Raw genomic sequence first — 15153 nt, forward strand, 5'->3', positions numbered from 1 at the left:
TTATTTTGAGGCTTCTCATATCCTTTCTCTATGATCTCCCATACATCTTGAGAACCAAGTAAGGATTTCATCCTTAGACACCATGTCCCATAATTCTCCTTTGTGAGATGAGGAAATTTAAAAGAAGAAGATCCATCGTTGGCAATCACTTGAGCACTCTAACCTCCCTCTGATACCACTTTGTTGGAGAGAAAGAAGATAAGGATTTTTATAGAGAGGAAGAAAATACAAGAGAACTCAATAACATTTGTTTCTTAATCTTCTTGTTTGATTCAGTATGTCAAGTATAAAGACATACTTATACATACAAGGAGACTCTTTAAGAGACACATACAAAAAACTATATAAGAAATACTTTAATAACAATTCTTCGATGCTAAGAATATTCTCTAGAGTTAATGAATGAATACTATTCATTCACATTCATATAAATTAAAAAACAAACACAATACACTAATTTTCCTTTTCTAGGATAGCCATCAGCACTACTATATACAAAACGTAGACATTCATATCTATGCACTTGATCGACGACTTGCCTCGATCTCTTCGAGGATGACCATCAACGAGACAATGAAGGCGAAATCCTGGTTGGGATTCACTGTTATTTCTAGTTTGTCCCTGGCAAAAAATGCAGTCTTGCGATGCATCTGCAGCAGTATTAATTGAAAATTTGAGAAAGAAAAGAAAAACTTTATTCTATTTATATATGTGTTTATGCATGCGTATATATATTCTTACTTGGGCTATGATTTCATCAGTTTCGCCAATACAAATGGTGCATTTCTTGCTTCGTGCAATTATCTTAAAATCACAGGGAGCAGCTTCGTCGGTGTTGGCGGCCAAGACCACATCAAAGTTGTCCTTGCACTCGAATACCTTGGCCTTTCGAACGCTGAACAGCAAATCGTTCGGGCTGGTGCTCTCTCCTCTGAACACACTCCACGTTTCGTGCCAACTAAATGCCTGGAATTAACAAGAACCGATCGAGCGTGAGTATAATTTTGATGATGAAACCTTAATTCTGCGTACGTACCTTCGGTTTCAAGGTGAGGAGAGGGGTGCCGGCGGCGTCGAGGAGGAGGAGGAGGCGGCTGCTCAAGGAGACGCCCTTCACCTTGAACACCACGTCGCCGTTGGCGTCCTCGACCTTGTAAAGGTCTTTCAGGGCGAACAAAGTGTCAGTGCCGGTGATCGTTAAATTGACGGCGTTCGGAACTGTGAACCGCCGCTGGTCGGCCACCAGCTGCTCGGCAGGATCAACATGTCTCTCCGTCTTCCCATCCGCCATGGCTGCTAGCTGCTGCACAAGCCTCCCTGAAGATTTTGTGATTCAGTATTAATTCTGTTGTGCGCTGTCCAGAGCTTGTTAAATAAATATCTCAACGTGAATGTGAATTAATGTAGACACGATCTTGGGCAGGAAGTCAAGTCAGCGTTTTTTTTTTTTGGAAAATTCAATGGCGAATTGAGTTCGTCTGATCTTCTTGTTTGCGTACTGCGGTAGGAGAGCAGAGAAGTCAACCGCATGCAGCTTCTTGGAAATAAGAATAAAAAAATACATATTTTAATTTTTAAATGGATAAATAAAATTTAGTTGGATTAGATACGGACCGATTGAGCCTATGCCCAGCTTGGGCTCCTAACTTGATTGTCACAAGTCACGTTGGCAAGGCCATGGAGGTTAAGGTTGGCCCGACTTGACTCGTTATTTAAATCGTGCTAAAAATTTTGAAAATATAAATTATTGTTTATGTTGATGTTTTTTTTATTATATTTTCATATACGGTTGTACTTCCGTGACTTTGTAGGTTTGTGCTCAATTTCTTTTCCTTTCACAAACTTAGGTGATTTTTAAGATTTGATTAATATTATAGATTTTGGAAACAATTTCTACGTACAATTTCTACATAGTCCATTTAATTTTATTTAATTTTTATTGCGTAGTTGGTTATTTATGTATTTTGATATTTTATTTTATTTTCCTATTTCATTGTCTGTATATATGAGATCAGTTTATTAGGTATAGTACAATCGTAGGTACAGTACAATTATTATTTTGGGGCAAATTTTTTCTTAACATTCTCCTTTATCATTTAATAAAATATTTTTATATTTATGTTCGTACAACTTGATGTATCAATCTTGAGTATTATTTATAATTTATAATGCATGAATGAATATTATTCAAACAGACAGGTTATCTCTCATAAAGATATGGAAGCCTTCAGATCATAACATGTGTTTTCTTAGGAAGTAGAACTGTATGTATGCGATTGATAAGATAAACGAAAATAAATATACTTTCCTTCCAAAAGATTAGTGGTAGATGTGATTGAAACCTCATGGCTCTAGTCAGACTCAAAATATAACGATGTTTTTGCTCAATCAATGGCGTAGCCAATGTTGGGCTGCAAATATGCAGTCCAATAACTTTTAGGTTAATATATTGCACCCAAATTTATAAGGATATTAGTATATAAATGTAATATATTTATTAAATATTCATTATACATGTATATATTATTATTTTCATAATTTAATCCAGGACAGTTGAAGATCACCTAGCCAGCTAGCCTACAAAGTTGGTCGAACTGGGCAGAGGTAATGCCATGATCCAATCATAGACTTAGGTTGGGCATGACTTGTTGGCTGAGACCAGACTAAACATATATATTATGATAAATAAACGACATCCCCAGTAAGGAAGTTCATCTGTGCTAGTCCTAATTAAGTTATTTATATTGTCTTATGGTATCACAGATGATTCTATACCTGTATGGAACATATTATCATAAAATTATATATAAGCAAACTCAATACCCTAATTTTCCATTTACAAGATCGACATTCATGTCTGCACTTAACTGCATGGTGATGAAGCTTCACTCCCTCAAGGGAAAACAAAATTCAATTTTTTATTCCACTACCTGCCCTTGTTCCACGACGACTCGCTTTGATCTCTTCAAGGACAATTATCAACGACAGGATGAAGACGTAATCGACGTTCGGATTCACTGTCACCTCCAGTTTGTCCCTCGCAAAAATCGCAGTTTTGCGATGCATCTACAACGACGACATTAATTATATAAATCTATGAAACTAAGAACAGAAACTTAACTCTATGCTCACTTGGGCTATGATTTCGTCGGATTCGCCACTGCAAATTGTGCATTTCTTGCATCGTGAAATGATCTTAAAATCACAGGGGGAAGCTACAGCTTGGTCGCCGGCGTTGGTGGCCAAGAGCACATCGAAGTTGTCCTTCCACTGGAATATCTTGGGCTTTCGCACGCTGAACAGCAAGTCGTTCGGGCTGGTGCTCTTTCCTCTGAACACTCTCCATGTTTGTTGCCAACTAAATACCTAAAATCAACAAGAACGTGACCGTATAATTTTTTTATGAATTAAATTAAACCTGCTGCTGCATATATATATATATATATACCTTTGGTTTGATGGTGAGGAGAGGGTTGCCGGCGGCGTCGAGGAGGAGGCAGCGGCAGCCGAAGAAGAAACCCTTCGCCTTGAACACCACGTCGCCGTTGAGGTCCATCACCTTGTATCGGTCGTTGGGGGAGAACAAACTGGCAGTGCCGGTGACCGTGAAAGTGGTGGAGTGCCCAACGGAGAACTGCCGGCCGACCACCACGTCTCTCCCCGTCTTCCCATCCGCCATGGTTGGTATTGGCGATGGAGAGAGAGAGAGAGAGAGGTGAAGAGAAACTTTGTATTTGGGGGAGATCGATCTGTTGTATTATCATCAAGTTTGTAGCCATGATCGTCATGGGTGCTTAAGCAGGAAGTGCATCAAGTTTGTAGCCATGATCGTCCTTAAGCAGGAAGTGGTTGAGTCAACGAGATTTGCTTCCTGCGGTGGGAGAGCAGGAGTTGACCGCGAGCGATTGGTGCGTTTGAATAATATAAGAACAGTTGCAAATACATTATATTCGTGATGGGATAAGTATAGAAGTTTGGATTTGCTTTAGAATATATATAATTTATATGTATTTTATTTTATTTATCAGTTTGTATGAAAAAATAATTCTTCATCCGCCTAGACGACCAAGTCACTATTATCGTTTTATAGCATCACAAATAAGTCCAGTGGCGCAACATCGCACATTTTCTGTTCATTATTGATCAAATATTTAATAATTAAAATTTTAAATAAGTCATAATTGATCAAACATATAGTAAGGAAGGAAGTTTTAATAAATTATGATTGATCGGATATTAAATATGCATGAGATGAGAAACAATTAATTGGTAAGTGTAATAATCGATTACTGATATTTATCAATTGAGTCATTAACCTTATAATAAATCATAGCAACGATTGAATACACAGTGCTAGTAATTAATTGTTAGAGTTCAGCGATCGATTGTTATGTGAAAATCAATCCAACGGTAACTTTATAAAAAAAGAATGTCATGGAGATTTGATGAAAATGATGATTCTTGATAGTTTGGAGATGAAGTGATGTTGTATTTTCTATTATCAAGAGATAATCGAAAATCACAAGCAAATACCCAAAGTAAAATTTGTAAATTATAAAATATTTTTTTACTATCATTTCTATTTGTATCTTATTTTTTTACTGTGTTGATTTATGAGAAGGATTAGCGGTGATAGTCATTAAGATTAAGTATTAGATGTATCAATTAAAATCGATTTATCTGATATGTTTATCATTTTTTTTATATTATTTTATTTTTGTTTTTGTTGCGTACTGATATTTTTATATCGTAGACAAGCACCAGATTGTGGTGTCTTTGACTTTGTCAAACTACGATTTCTTTTATCATATTAATAGATTAATGATAAAAAAAAGCATGATCAGTGATGTTAACAAAATGCTGAGCACTAAGAACAGAATGGTTTACTTTCAGCAAAAACCATTGACTTAGTCGTCTATTAAATACTTCTAAAGGAACAGAAACATAATTAATTCAACCGTTAGGTTTCCAACAGCAGCAACCACTGCTTGTTCAGTAACTTCAACAAAAGAAATCTCCCAAGAAGAACAGACAACACTGCAGCTGGAGAACGCTTGGAGATCAAATCAAATGATCATAAATTACTTCCTTAGCTTGTTCCCTTCCCTTTTACCAATGAATCAAATGATAAATCTACAATACCAGCAAGAAATTTAATTAACATTTATAGTCGAACAGTTGGATCGTCCATTCATAAAGGATCTCCTCCTTTGTTTTATACAATCAGAATTCATCAATACATTCTATCACAAAATTATAAACATAACACAATACACTAATTTTCCTTTTCGATCTACAATAGCCATTTAGCAATATACTTAACATCCTCAATCAGCTGCCCCATCCAATTGCCCCTGCAGCTGCCTTAGCACTTGATCTACGACGACGACGACTTGCCTTAATCTCTTCAAGGATGACTATCAACGACACAATGAAGGCGAAATCCTCGTTCGGATTCACTGTTATTTCTAATTTGTTCCTTGCAAAAAATGCAGTCTTGCGATGCATCTGCAGTTTGAATTAAAGAAAAATATAATTGAGAAAGAAAAGGAAAACCTTAATATATCCTCCATGCATGTGTTTATGCATGCTTACTTGGGCAATGATTTTATCTGATTCACCAATAGAAATGATGCGGTTCTTGCGTCTTCCAGTTATCTTAAAATCACACGGGGCAGATTGGTCGGTGTTGGTGGCCAAGACCACATCGAAGTTGTCCTTCCTCTGGAATATCTTCGACTTTCGCACGCTGAACAGCAAATCCTTCGAGCTCGTGCTCTCTCCTCTGAACACTCTCCACGTTTCATGCCAACTAAATGCCTAAAATTAACAAGAACCGATCGAGCGTGAGTATAATTTTGATGATGATGAAACCTTAATTCTGCGTGCGTACGTACCTTCGGTTTCATGGTGAGGAGAGGGGTGGCGGCGGCGTCGAGGAGCAGGCAGCGGCTGCTGAAGAAGACACCCTTCACCTCGAACACCACGTCTCCGTTGGTGTCCTTGACCTTGTAAAGGTCGTTCGGAGAGAACAAACGGCCAGTTCTGGTGAGCGTTAAATCGACGGCGTACGGAACGGTGAACTGGCTCCGGCCGCCCACCAGCTCGGTAGGAGGAGCAACATGTCTCGCCGTCTGCCGATCCGCCATGGCTGCTAGCTGCTGCACGAGGCTCCCCTGAAGATTCTGTGACTCAGTGTTCTGCCGAGTCTTGTTAAATAAAGATCTCAACGTGAACGTCAATGTAGGTTAGACACGATCCTTTGGGAAGAAAGTCAAGTCAACGTGTTTTTTTGAAAAGTCAATGGTTTGCGTACTGCGGTAACAGAGCAGAGAAGTCAACTACAGCTAGGCAAGGGCCATGGCTGTTCATGTTGGGCTTGACCTGACTCGTTATCTAAATGGATTCATAAGACACAAGTTATGCATAATCTAGTTAGTTCCTGACCAACTTGGGCATTGACTTGACCATCATGAGCCATGTCGGACATGATCTATGATGGTTCATGTTGGCCCAACCCTATTGGGTTCTGATGCGAAAAACAAATACATGTACGGCAGGAAAAAAACCTCATCGAGGATTCATACAAATTTTAATTACTCGTTTGTTTAAAATGTTATCTCTCGATGCACGAATCTTTGTGAACCTTGAGGATGAAATCAATTTGAGTGTGATCAGAATGCCCTCGCCTCTATAGTATTCCATCTCACGAGCACTATTGGAGAATCTGATAATTCACATATAGTACTAGCTACTATATAAAAAGGAATTGAACCCTAACTTTTAGGGTTGACACGATCTATAGATCACATCAAAATTTATTTCTCATCTAATAAGATATTTTTCTTTTATTTTATTTTCATGTATATCATAAAAAATACAAAGGTGGATATAAAACCGTGGGCTTTTTTAAAAAACTCAAATCCATAAGACACAAGTTTTGGATTCATAAGACACAATTAGTTATGCATAATCTAGTTAGTTCCCGACCAACTTGGGCATTGACTTGACCATCATGAGCCATGTTGGACATGATCTATGATGGTTCATGTTGGGCCAACCCTATTGGGTTCTGATGCGAAAAATAAATACATGTACGGCAAAAAAAAAACTCATCAAGGATTCATACAAATTATAATTACTCGTTTATGTAAAATATTATCTCTCGATGCGCAAACCTTTGCGAATCTAGAGGATGGAATCGATCTGAGTGCGATTAGAATATCTACACATTGGAGAATCTGATCATCCACATATAAGGCTAGCTATTATATAAAAAAGAACTAAACCCTAACTTTTAGGATTGACACGATGATAGATCTATCATCGTATCAAAAATTATTTCTCATCTAATAAGATATTTTTTTTATTTTATTTTTCATGCATATCACAAAAATACAAACATGGATATAAAATTGTGGACTTATTTGAAAAACTCAAATTCATATTAAATTAACTAATTAATCTAATAGATTTAGAATCCATTTAGATTAACCCATTAAGACAATAAGTTTATGATACAATTAGATTAATCAATTAATCTTTTCCAATGTAGGATTTTTATTGTAATCCCAATAAACTAAACATTGTATCTAAATAGGCTAATTGGGCATACACTACTAGAAAAATGTTAATAGACAACGCGAAAAACGCGTTGTCTTTGTGGGGTAAAAAGCGTTGTAAGAGGCCCTGTTGTAAAAGGGGTCCCTCAACGACAACGCTTTTTAAGCGTTGTCTTTGTTAACATCGACAACACCTTCGCAACGCATAAAAAGCGTTGTAAATATTACAACGCTTTTTGCGACGCTTTAAAAACGTTGTTTTTAATAGGTATGACAACACATTTTACAACGGTTAAAAAGCGTTGTAATTTTGTTACAAATTGCTTGGGATTTGCAACGTTTTTAAAAGCGTTGTCTTTTGATTTTTTTTAGCAGTAAATAAAAAATAATATATTTTGTAAATACAAAACCATTGACTACAAAATTTACTAAATCACATACAAAACATACAACTTATATTTACACAAAAAACATTCTTACAGCAGGTTCATAACACAAATTCATAACATACAGCAGGTCGATAACATACAACTTATACAAGTTCATAACACAAATTCAAGTTACAACTTCCAACATAGAAGCTCCATAATAGCAGCAGGTCCATAACAAAGGTTTCAACACAACAGACTTTCCTCCAACAGCAGCAGAAATATCATTACAACAGAATATCCTCCAACAGCAACAGAATATCATCACAACATTAGCAGCACCAAGTAACAGCAAGTGCATCACCAAGTATGGGCACAACATTAGCATCACCAAGTATCAGCAGCAGAAATAGAACAGGTCCATCTGCCAAATACGAGCCTGCCAAAAGATAATACTAATTTATCCAAAATATGGGCACAACAGCAGCAGATTTATACACAATGAACAACGGATATCAGCATTCCATACCTACTCATAAACAGCAACAGCAGAATTAATCACAAACAGCAGAATTATACACAATGAACTATGGAGATCAGCATTCCATACACAACAACAGCAGCAGAATTAATCACAAACAAATATATATATATATATTATAAATAAATGGAATTATGGAGATCAGCATTCCATACCTACTCATAAATATGATATTGTATACAGTCTGCCACCTCTGAACGCACCTCATTAATTTCTGCCCGAGTGTACTCAGCTGCCTTAAACTATGAACACACATATAGATTAAGTTAATTGGAAAAACAATCAACACTGACTTTGCAAAATGATAAATGGTTTATTTGAAGTGATTTGAACAAGTACTATTGATCGTAGTCCATCTCTTTCAATAGTTTCAATTTCTACAATAATCTGTCTCATAAATCTCATCACATAATAACCACATTGTTTCCCATCTGGTTGTCGAGGTGTCTGTGGTAATTGGACTCCACTATCAGTTAAAAGACAAATACACACATCAAGACCATATCAAACATAATTACACATACCTGTAATATAGACTTCAATGATAGAGAGCACTCAAGAACCCTATTCTAAATGTAAACACTAGCATTGGCTATTTTAAGTTTGAGTTTTATCAAGAAGGGGTTGAGATTACCTTAAATACAATGTATGGTTCATTTAGATCGAAGTCAAATTCTTCTGAACTGTTAAGGGTCTTGGTAAGCATGTCAATGGGTCTTGCACGCCCTTCTCGCAGTCTAATCTCAGATCTAACTTTGCTTTGATCAAAGTGAAACTGCACAGTGGAAAAATATTAATAACAAATAAAAAGGATATCATGAAAGACTTCAAAATCAGGAGGAAAAAAAATGCAGCAAGTTGAGAATATAATCACCTCTTCTTCTTTCTTCTCCCAATCTAAAAACTCAGCGCGAGCTCTCTCTCTTGCCAACATTGCCTGCAACATTTTATCAAAGAAAGTATGAGAAGGCTTAACTGAAGTATCCTAAGGAAAACATCTCCAAAGATTCGGAAAAAGTGTATTCACAAAAAATTGAGAATGTGAACAAACCATTTCTTCCTCACGTTGTGCCTTTTCAATTGCCCTTTCTTCCCTTCTTTTCTTGACCTTTTCAATCTCAGCCTACATCAAAACTATATTAGTATGCAACAATAAATACCTACAGACAAACTTTGGAGATGTAGCAAATAAAAAAACTAAGTAAATTAGACAAAATTCTAACTCCTGTAAAATTTTAATCAGTTCTTTATCAAAAAGCGAACATAGAAGATTAAACTGAATTACGATAAAAAACCTAACTAATACAAATTATACCACTATCTATGAATCTATGATAATTACATACCATTTTTCCCTTTGCCTCTTCTTTTCAGCCTTCACTGATATATCAAGAGGTACACCTTGCATAATATCATGTTCTATCTTTTTCCTCCATACAAACCTACCAATATGTAAATGAATAGAGTACTAAGTATATATATATATATATATATATATATATATATATATATATATATATGAAAGCTTCAGCAGTTTTTTCACAGGGTAGCTTCTACTAATAGAGTATGTTATGCTGGTCTCAACTATACAACTATGTCCGGATATTTGCTACATTCAGATGATTAGTAGTATAATTCCTTGCAAATTACAAATACTCTTCTATATCTTTCGTGCAATATCATAGTTACAATCATCAAGTAAATGATTAATTTTTTTTTCTTGGGATTGAGTAAAGCAAAGTGAGAAAAAACAATCAACATTAAAAAAAGATATCTAAACATAATTTATTTGGGGGAAAATGATATTAAAAAAAGAATATTACTTTTCAGCCAGATTGGAGTCTCCAAACGGATTAGAATCGTTAGAATATCCAGCCTCGTTTGCTTTGAGTTTCTTCGCGACCTTCAAAGCCTAAAAGAAGCAACCAACAATTTACCCAACTGAAAACGTCCACAAACCCTAATAAACGTCCACAAACCCTAGTCCACAAAAGATATAAAGTCAATACCTTCTTCTGCGCCTTCTTCACCATGTAGTCCATGATCTCTTCCTCCTTGATATCCCGCTTAGCCCTCTTACCCTTACGGCGGTCTTCCTCGGAGTCTGAGTACTCACTTTCATCGGAGCGGCGGCTGCTTCGATCTCTTCGCTTACTCCCCTTAGTCCTCTCTCGGTCATGGCGCCGGGAAGATCTCCGAGTCTCGAATTCATCGTCGTCGTCCGATCTCTGCCGACGGTCACCCATGCTCGAGTTCACACTCAGCGGAACGGTACGCACTGAAGAAGGAGAAAAGGAGGGAGAAAGAGCGAGATCCACTCAAAGTGAGATAGGATCCGGCCTCGTAGAGAGAGGAGAGCTGATGTCTCCGGCCTCGTAGAGAGGAGAGCTGAGAAAGGATCCGGTGGCTTCTCCTGCGTCGCGAGAAAGAGGAAATAAGGTCGCGAGATGCGAGGAGAGAAGACAGAAAATCTGAATTTAAATAAATCCTTGAAACAAAATAAATCATATTATTCAATTACACCCCCTTTTTTTTTTACCAGATTCAATTTTTAAACTTTCTTAATCAATCTTGATTCAACTTAACTAATAATAATCAATAAAAGTAAAAAGCAATTTAAAATTCTTTTTACAAAAAAATAATTAGAAAATTATATATATATATATATATATATATATAACATATTACTTCCAAATAAAAATAATATTTTTTCTGGAGCACCATATCTGTCTCTCTCAGACACCCTATCCTTCCCATGGCTTCCTTCTCCATATTGCTCATCAGATGCAGCATCCTCCCTATAGCTAGAGATGCGAGAGGGGGCGGGAGAGGCACGAAAATGGAGCGCGCGGAAGAAGACGAGCTAGAGGTGAAAGCGGGAGAGGGACGAAAATCGTAGACTCGCCCGATAAAAAACCTGGATATAAACCCTCTAAACCCTCAACGACAACGGTCAACGACAATACTTTTTAAAAGCGTTGTCTTTGGCAAAAAATCCGCTAAAAGACAACGTTTTCGACAACGTTTTTGTAAAGTGTTGTGGTTGACCCCTAATAGACAACGCTTTCTGTACAAACGTTGTCTTTTGATTTCAAAAGACAACGCTTTTGACTAAAAACGTTGTAAATTGAAATACCACAACGCTTTTGCTAAAAAACGTTGTCTTTGGGGCGTTGTCTATTAACATTTTTCTAGTAGTGATGAAAGTTGCACCCCCTGAGAAAGCTGCACCGCCTCCTGCACTCGTTGTAGCAGCTGTATTTGCTCGACGACGACTTGCCATGATCTCTTCAAGGATGACTATCAACGAGACGATGAAGGCGAAATCTTCGTTGGGATTTACCGTTATTTCCAGTTCGTCCCTTGCAAAAAATGCAGTCTTGCGATGCATCTGCAGCATTAATTGAAGATTTGAGAAAGAAAAGAAATTAAAAACTTTATTCTATATATGTGTTTATGCATGCATATATGCTTACTTGGGCTATGATTTCATCAGTTTCGCCAATACAAATGGAGCATTTCTTTCTTCGTGCAATTATCTTAAAATCACAGGGAGCAGTTTCGTCGGTGTTGGTGGCCAAGACCACATCAAAGTTGTCCTTCCGCTGGAATATCTTGGACTTTCGCACGCTGAACAGCAAATCTTCCGGGCTGGTGCTCTCTCCTCTGAATACTCTCCGTGTTCCGCGATTGCTAAAGGCCTGGAGTTAACAAGAACGTAACCAAGCGTGAGTATAATTGATAATTTGAAGGGCGAGGCAAAGTTTTGATGATCGATGAAACCTAATTGTGCGTCGTACCTTCGGTTTCATGGTGAGGAGAGGGGTGCCGGCGGCGTCGAGGAGGAGGCGGCGGCTGCTGAAGGAGACACCCTTCACCTTGAACACCAAGTCGCCGTTGGTGTCTTTGGCCTTGTAAAGGTCGTTCGGGGTGAACAAACCGCCGGTGCTGGTGAGCGTTAAATTGACGGCGTAAGGAACGGTGAACTGCCGGGCGGCCACCAGCTCGGGAGGCGCAACATATCTCGCCGTCTGCCCATATTCCGCCATGGCTGCTAGCTGCTGCACAAACCTAGCTCTGTGAAGGTTTTGTGATTCAGTATTAATGGAGAGAGATCTGTACGTCGTGCCGTCCATGCTTGTTAAATAAATATGTCAACGTGATTACGTGAATGTGAAGGCAGACACGATCCTCGGGCAGGAAGAAGTCAAGTCAGCGTGGTTTTGTTTGAAACGTCAACGACGCGTTCGTCTTAATCTTCTTGTTTGCGTACTGCGTTCGTCTTAATCTTCTTGTACGCGTTCGTCTTAATTAATTGTGGAAGCATACATATCAAAATCAAAATAAAATAGTTAGATGAAATATAATAATTAATAACAACAACTATTTGAGTACTTCGACTTTTCATCAAATAAAGGAGGCTTAAATTGTCAAATAAAGGAGATTTAAAAAAAAAAAGATTGTATCATCGATTAACACATCATCACAATGTATCTCCACTGTAATTTTTTTTACGACTTGTATTTAAAAGGGGCTTAAAATTTTTTTGGGACTTTCTATATACTTGGATAATTAAATTATCTAAGATTAAAAAATTAATTAAATTTTTTTTAAGTTAAAAAATGACATGTACAAGCTTAATGTATTTTAACTATGTGTTCTTGGAGATCGCTTATTCTCACCGAACCCAGGAGTTCAAGGGCATCATCGAGTTACTGCGCAAAGGAATGACATGTACGTGAGAAAACTTGACGCCAACACTATAATTTTAACGTAGTGTACATGTTCTGTACAGTATATAGACAAGAGTAGTGGAATCATACAATCATGTCTTGTCGTTAATTAAGAAGACAGCCACCATGGATCTTGTCCATAATAGTATGAAGTCGCATCATTCAGCATCATACTGTGATAATAGGGGGGTAGGTGATCATGTCACATAATTATTCATAAATTCTTTGGCTGTTCCGGCTAAAAACCGACGACAGTCAACCCACTGGTCAACAATATGCCACCTCAACCGTCAGGGGCCCAGCGAAGAAGAAGACCTGCAAGATCACCGAAGAACGAACGGATTAGCTGGCGCCGGGAAGTCCCGGCAGGCCACTCCGACGCTCAAGTTAGGTTTCAGGTGGAGGAAATAGTAGTGAGAATGAAGAAGATAGTAGTGAGTATGCAAAAGATGCGATGCCTTCTTCATACCTGTGAGAGGACTTATATACCTGTGAAGAGAACCTTCCACCTGTCAGCGAAGCAGGCTTTGAGGGTATCCGGGGGGACAACCTCTGATACTGTCTGACACCTGCGCCAGGGGGATGGCATCTGAGGGACAAGGGCAAGCTGTCTGTAACCGTCTTCCAGCGTGGTGACATACCTGGCTTCTGTCGTTTAGCCAAAAAAGGGGAAGATGATTGCCACGGGGAGGGACGATCATGAAGACATGATGCAACCTGTTCCCTGCACACCAGTTTACATGCTCCTTTGTCTGTAGTGTAAATTGAACTTGAGCTGGGATTACTTATCGGAGTGGGAAATCATCTGGGACCGACAGCAATCGGGTTTACCCAGGACCAAGTATGGGGTGCGTTGCCCGAGTGAACCAGACACCGTGGGTGAATGGCCGGGCTACCTGACAAGCTGTGCTACAGTGAGCCGATACACGCAGTTTAGGTTGATTGTGTGGGATACTTCCCGGGAATTGCATTCAGAAGGTAAATTAGGCTCGGGACTGATTATGCTTAGTAGTAGCCGGGCGAGCCATGCACCTCGGAGGGATGGCCGGGCAAACAAGCAGTATGGATACAGTGAGCAGGTTACCCAGTGCGTATCTCGGGAAGCGAGACTAGGAGCCAAGGGATGCTCGGGCGTGGTGGTACTCAATGTGGTCGAGCAGTCCCGGTGATAGGGAGTGATGGCCGAGACATAATATGAGGAATTGGGGGTATGTTTCCCGGGAGATGGTTCGGCAGTGTAGTCGATACTCGGGAAAAGGTATAGACGGTGATGGCCGGGTGAACCGGGCCTTGTGTAGGAATGGCCGAGCAAGGGATCCTTAGCTGAATCCGGGGTTCCGGAGATGTGTTTCCCGGGAGATGACCCCTTAGACCCCTCGGATTCCCCTAACTGAGGGTACCCACATCGAGGCAACGGGCCCCAGAGTTTGCCACGTCAGCCAATTTGTTGACCTTTGGGGCCGCATATGACCGGGCAAGACTTCCTTGACCGTGGGCCCCTGGACCGGCCAGGATGGGCATTCTATTGACCAATCGCGCCACATCAGGCCCGACAAGACTTACCACATCAATGGTAATTTGACTGACTGATAAAGACAGAAGGGGGAATCGAGTTGATATTGTGGGGTCAAGCGAGACTACCCGGTGGAGAAATTCATTTTGAATAGGGTTGAGCAGGGATCGGGCGCGGATCAGTGGAGTCTGGGCACGACCGAGTGGAGTCTTGGCACGGTCGAGTGGAGTCTAAGCTCGACCTCAATATAAATGTAGTGCTCTCGATGAGTCGGGAGCTAGCTAGGGCTCTTACTCTTGGTACTGTATTCGGGGGACATGGTTGTGTCAGTCGATCCGGATTCGAATTCGGATCGAGCTCCCAAGCGAGCTGGGTGAGTGGCCGAGTAGGGCTCCTGAGTGGTGGGTAAGTGGCTAAGTTAGGCTTCCAAGTGGGG

The 15153-nt window shown here is 39.2% G+C and overlaps 5 protein-coding genes and 1 long non-coding RNA gene across 6 annotated transcripts; all 6 read right to left on the minus strand.

Moving 5' to 3' along the window:
- Window positions 1-313: 313 nt before the first annotated feature.
- LOC141818260 (protein LURP-one-related 15-like) lies at window positions 314-1331 on the minus strand. The gene is made up of 3 exons (XM_074705786.1): window positions 1037-1331; window positions 742-966; window positions 314-650 (listed from the first exon to the last, which is right to left on the minus strand). Exons 1-3 carry the CDS (start codon window positions 1289-1291, stop codon window positions 516-518), a joined length of 615 nt encoding a protein of 204 aa, XP_074561887.1. The 5' UTR covers window positions 1292-1331; the 3' UTR covers window positions 314-515.
- A 1418-nt stretch (window positions 1332-2749) lies between these two features.
- On the minus strand, window positions 2750-3679 carry LOC141818257 (protein LURP-one-related 15-like). Its single transcript, XM_074705782.1, has 4 exons — window positions 3449-3679; window positions 3133-3366; window positions 2931-3066; window positions 2750-2775 (listed from the first exon to the last, which is right to left on the minus strand). Exons 1-4 carry the CDS (start codon window positions 3677-3679, stop codon window positions 2750-2752), a joined length of 627 nt encoding a protein of 208 aa, XP_074561883.1.
- Window positions 3680-5331: 1652 nt separating this feature from the next.
- On the minus strand, window positions 5332-6149 carry LOC141818255 (protein LURP-one-related 10-like). Its single transcript, XM_074705781.1, has 3 exons — window positions 5898-6149; window positions 5596-5820; window positions 5332-5508 (listed from the first exon to the last, which is right to left on the minus strand). Exons 1-3 carry the CDS (start codon window positions 6147-6149, stop codon window positions 5332-5334), a joined length of 654 nt encoding a protein of 217 aa, XP_074561882.1.
- A 2994-nt stretch (window positions 6150-9143) lies between these two features.
- LOC141818256 (uncharacterized) lies at window positions 9144-9595 on the minus strand. Its single transcript, XR_012600941.1, has 3 exons — window positions 9523-9595; window positions 9346-9408; window positions 9144-9246 (listed from the first exon to the last, which is right to left on the minus strand). It is a non-coding gene; the product is annotated as an uncharacterized LOC141818256 (long non-coding RNA).
- A 94-nt stretch (window positions 9596-9689) lies between these two features.
- On the minus strand, window positions 9690-10752 carry LOC141818258 (splicing factor Cactin-like). The gene is made up of 4 exons (XM_074705784.1): window positions 10481-10752; window positions 10295-10383; window positions 9818-9913; window positions 9690-9696 (listed from the first exon to the last, which is right to left on the minus strand). Exons 1-4 carry the CDS (start codon window positions 10715-10717, stop codon window positions 9690-9692), a joined length of 429 nt encoding a protein of 142 aa, XP_074561885.1. The 5' UTR covers window positions 10718-10752.
- A 37-nt stretch (window positions 10753-10789) lies between these two features.
- Window positions 10790-12520, minus strand: LOC141818259 (protein LURP-one-related 15-like). Its single transcript, XM_074705785.1, has 4 exons — window positions 12272-12520; window positions 11948-12172; window positions 11685-11862; window positions 10790-10884 (listed from the first exon to the last, which is right to left on the minus strand). The coding sequence occupies exons 1-4, from the start codon at window positions 12518-12520 to the stop codon at window positions 10790-10792; spliced, it is 747 nt and encodes a 248-aa protein (XP_074561886.1).
- Window positions 12521-15153: the final 2633 nt, after the last annotated feature.

Source organism: Curcuma longa, unplaced genomic scaffold, assembly GCF_044706935.1.
Source record: "Curcuma longa cultivar G26 ecotype Majalengka, Jawa Barat unplaced genomic scaffold, ITB_CL_G26_1.1 contig_23990, whole genome shotgun sequence".
NCBI lineage: Eukaryota > Viridiplantae > Streptophyta > Magnoliopsida > Zingiberales > Zingiberaceae > Curcuma > Curcuma longa.